Below are 4,202 nucleotides of genomic sequence, written 5' to 3'. Positions count from 1 at the left end.
GCCCCCCCCGCTTACAATCCAATTTACAGTTCATTCCAACCTACAATGAAAAAGGCTAAGAACATTTCGTCTTCCCTTGCTAAGTCCAGTTTGAAAACTGACTTCCTCGTTCACTGTAGGTAGAAGACTCCTTTATAGAACAGTAGAGATGGTTTTAGATTGAATACGGCATTATTTTTCTCAAAACTTGGTGGATAAACTTGTTCGATTAATCCTGAAGCGACTCAGCACTTTGTGAAAATGCATCCCAATTCTTTCAAACCTTGTTGAAGAAGAACGACACTATGATCCTGTCTCCAAGGAGCAGCGATTACCGAAACTCCTTCAACCTCTCATCCCTGCTCTGTCTGAATACCGAGTCCGCTCATACATGCCCCAACTTTTAAACGTCATATGAATCATCTTTGATTGACTATTTTCAAAACCCTTTTGAAGTTTATTGTAATCTTTTTATGCTTCAAAACTTTGTTAACTTTACCCTTGAGGAGTTTGATTGAATGATGAGGTACAAGTCTTGTTTCACAAAAAAACAAAAAACAAAATTATTATTCAATCACTAATTTTGTTTGATCTCTGTTTTTAATTCAAAGTTATTGGCTACTATGAAATGTCTGAGAAAACAAGGAAAGGTGTCTTGTAAAAGTGACAGATCCAATCCAACGGTAGGGAATAAATGTCTCAAATCAACGGTCAGACTGTTTCATGCGACTCTCTGGTTTATTGTGACACCACGTCACTTTAATATGCCTCCATCCAATGCATGCCAACGATTTTTTTCTTATTCTTTTTTTTTTCGATAAAGTGATTTATCTTTGTTTACTTTGGTATTCTTTTGGTGTATTCGAGACATATTCCATTGAATCTATTCGTTACCTATTCGGCTATTCCTTTTATAGTTTTCTTTGGCATTTTTTTACTTATATATATTTGACCTTAGATTGAGTCGATAGAAGTTTATGCGACCACGATTCCAAAATGTGTAACTAAAATTTTCAATATTCTGCAAAGATAATATTCGATGTTCTATATGTCTTTAGTTCACCTAGATTATAAATATATATAGTAATTGAGAAGCAAATGCTTTGCATGCAATTATAGAGACAAGATGTTGGCATGCATGTTGCCAACGTTTTGAAGAAGATACTGTAGCCGCAATCATTCTCCTTGGCATAATAACTAAGTTTAGATTATGTATCCAAAATTATTCATAATTTATGAAATTGTTCCAAAATAATATGAAAACATTGAACTTTTTTAATATAGATAATTATATGTACTTATTCTGTTTTACAAAAAAATGTCATTTTAGAGATTTTTCCTTATTTCACAAAGATTGTCACTTTACAATTTCAATATATTTTTTACATTAAATGTTTTAACTTACCCTAAACACAATTTTCATTTTATTGAATTTAAACCATTACTCACTTATTAAATAAGAACAAACATTTATAATTATATTTTTTCTTAATTTGTGTTAATTGTATCAAAATGACATTTTTTGTAAAACAGACAGAGTATTTCATTGTTGCATTTCTTGAAAGATATAATATATATTGCTGAATATATTATTTTTGGCCAACTAAATGTTAATTGATTTTTTTAAAATAAAAACCGATACAATGCGATCTATATCTTGTGATGGTTATAGATCAATCATATAATATCAAAGCAAAAAAATATTTCTTTTACGTCAAATTGTTTTCTTTACTTTGTGAAGAAAACAAATATAAAGGTTGATACCTAATATAAAGTTTTAATTGCTACAAAGAAATAATCAATTTAGTGGCAGAAAATGAAAAAAACAGTTGAAGGAAAATGGTAATTAGTGGATTTCTAATTAGGTAAATCGCAATGGAATAAAGTGATCAGTATTTTGTTAGATATAATTTTACTTTAATTTTAACTAGGTACGATGAATGATGTTTTCATAATTTTAAAATTTTTACTTTTAAGAGCTTCTTATTGTTACTCTTCTACCAACAAAGGAAATATTTTTTTTTAAAAAAACAAAGAAATAATAATCAATTATAAATTAATTGGAAATTAATATATATTTACTCATCCATTCCACGAATAGTATACTTTTAAGGTTTATTTTGTTTTACAAATAGTGTTGTTTTACATTTCTAATGTAAATTGAAAACTTAATCTCCTTTTATATCAATTTATTAATTAGAAGATAAAACTTTTAATTGTAAATCTATTTATAGAAGGTATGTACACTACAAGAAAACAAACCTTTTGCGATGGAAGAATTCATAGCAAATTCCTCGTAAATAGGCAAAAACGATGGAATTGCGAGGAACACACTTCCCTCGCAAATCGCTTCTCGCAAATTGGTTAACATCGCAAATCCCTCGCAAATTTTGCGAGGAAAAAAATGCCGTCGCAAAATCAACGCAAATTGCGAGGGACAATATCAATAGCAGATTCCTCGCAATTTGGTTCAAGCTAATCCCTCGCAAATTTGCGATGGATTTGCAACATTTATGTCTGTCGCAACAGCTGAGATTTGAATTAGGAATTATTCATTTTGTAATTATGTTTATTTTTAATTATGCAAATTAATTATGATTAATTTCTAATTAGGCAAACTAAAATTCATAATTAGCCCAAAAAAACTTTGAATGAAAACTGAAATTAAACTTGTAATACAAAATGTTGTTAAACTTACATAAACATAATAATATAAGTTCAAAACAAAAATCAAACACATCTTCTGAATATACAAACACAAGTTCTCGGATACAAACACATAAACACATAAACACAAGAGATCCTAAGTTGGTCTGGTGATACCTCCTGCTCCGGTCTCAGGTCCGGTATCTCCTGCTCCGGTCTCATTGGTGGCAGCAGTCTCAGGTCGGGGAAATTTTGCAGCAAATTCAGGGTCCTTCTCAGATAGATAATCGAAGTAGGCATCGTAGCAATGCATCTTCTGAGTATTTTGTTGCAACTTCAATGCATAATCTTCTAGCTGAGTAGACTGACTCGCAAGAACAGCTTCGGCCTGAGAAAGCTTCTCAGCTAGAATGACTGGATCTTCAGTCGGAGTAGGCGTCAGAACAACTTGAGCTGAAGATGCTTCAGTTTGCATAGTACCGACTCCATATATCCTATTTTTCTTCTTCGGAGCAACCTGCAAACAACAAAAAACAGAGACACAATGTAAAGTTCAAAGAGATAAAACAAAACAGTATGTAAAGTTCAAGAATTTACCTCAGCAAAAATTCGGTTCTTCATACTAACTGACAATCCGCCAGAAGCACTACTCTCTATGTTGTCCCCTGAGCATAGCCCAGTTTCAGCCTCAGTTATCCTCGATGACACTTCATGGTATACTTTCTCAGATAATCCATCCACAAACGACCCATCAGGTTTCCTATGAGTATCTTCTAGGACTTTCAAGAAATCAGGAAGTGCCTCACCAGTAATCTCCGACTTAACAAAGATATGAAACAACAAAGTATTAGACTAAAGCAAGAATTTATAGGTAATTGTACTAAATAACTAACTAAACATACTTACATGTTTTCGTGCACGAGCTTTAAAGGAGGTCTGACCAGACCGGTGTTTATGCATTCCAGTGCCATCAGGATCACTGTATCGAGCATTTCGACTATTGATGCTCTTTTCCTCAGATTTTGGTTCACACCAAAACTTGACCAAGCCGTCCCATACTGTCGGATCAAGCCACCGCGGCTTTGCATCATCACCTTTTACTCTCCACTTAGACTTCCACCGAGACACTTGATCAGTCATCCGGGTCTTCAACTTGCTTTCAAACTCGGCTCGAACTCTCCCATTGATGGACTGGTCCCAGTTATATGTTTGCTTGTAAAAACATAACATGAATCAAAATCAGAATCAAGTAAGTAAAAACAAAATCTTTAATTTAAACACATCAACAAACACTTAACTTACTGCAAACGTTTCAAACCACCGGTTTACAACCGCAGCTAGTGTTTGGGTCCAATTGGCATGGGCTCCTTTGAAATCTCTTTCAAAGATGGCCCGAACAGTAGCAGCAACTGAAGGATCCTCGTCAAACCTACAAAACACAAGAAAAAAAGGAATGAGGATCAATGAAAATATATCTAAAAAATTAGACAACCCTAACTACATTCTTACCATAGAGTACCCGAAGGGCGTTTAGGGTCCAATTTCTTTAAGCTAGCACGACCGGGACTTGCAAGTAG

General features: G+C 33.4%; 1 protein-coding gene across 1 annotated transcript; it reads right to left on the bottom strand.

Annotated features, from left to right (window-relative positions):
• LOC109125503 lies at positions 2,783-3,831 on the bottom strand. Its single transcript, XM_019227166.1, has 2 exons — positions 3,223-3,831; positions 2,783-3,142 (listed from the first exon to the last, which is right to left on the bottom strand). The coding sequence occupies exons 1-2, from the start codon at positions 3,244-3,246 to the stop codon at positions 2,783-2,785; spliced, it is 384 nt and encodes a 127-aa protein (XP_019082711.1). The 5' UTR covers positions 3,247-3,831.

Source organism: Camelina sativa, chromosome 7 (genome assembly GCF_000633955.1).
Source record: "Camelina sativa cultivar DH55 chromosome 7, Cs, whole genome shotgun sequence".
Lineage (NCBI taxonomy): Eukaryota > Viridiplantae > Streptophyta > Magnoliopsida > Brassicales > Brassicaceae > Camelina > Camelina sativa.
The sequence above is the reverse complement of the archived record's forward strand: the minus strand, read 5'-3'. Positions and strand labels throughout refer to the sequence as shown.

What these genes read in the sequence shown, in the direction of transcription:
- LOC109125503 (XM_019227166.1), bottom strand. Translation starts at nt 3,246, where the DNA reads ATGAAGAACCGAATTTTTGCTGAG. An exon ending in AGAACCGAATTTTTGCTGAG is followed by an intron (nt 3,143 to 3,222) that starts GTAAATTCTTGA and finishes TGTTGTTTGCAG; the next exon opens with GTTGCTCCGAAGAAGAAAAA.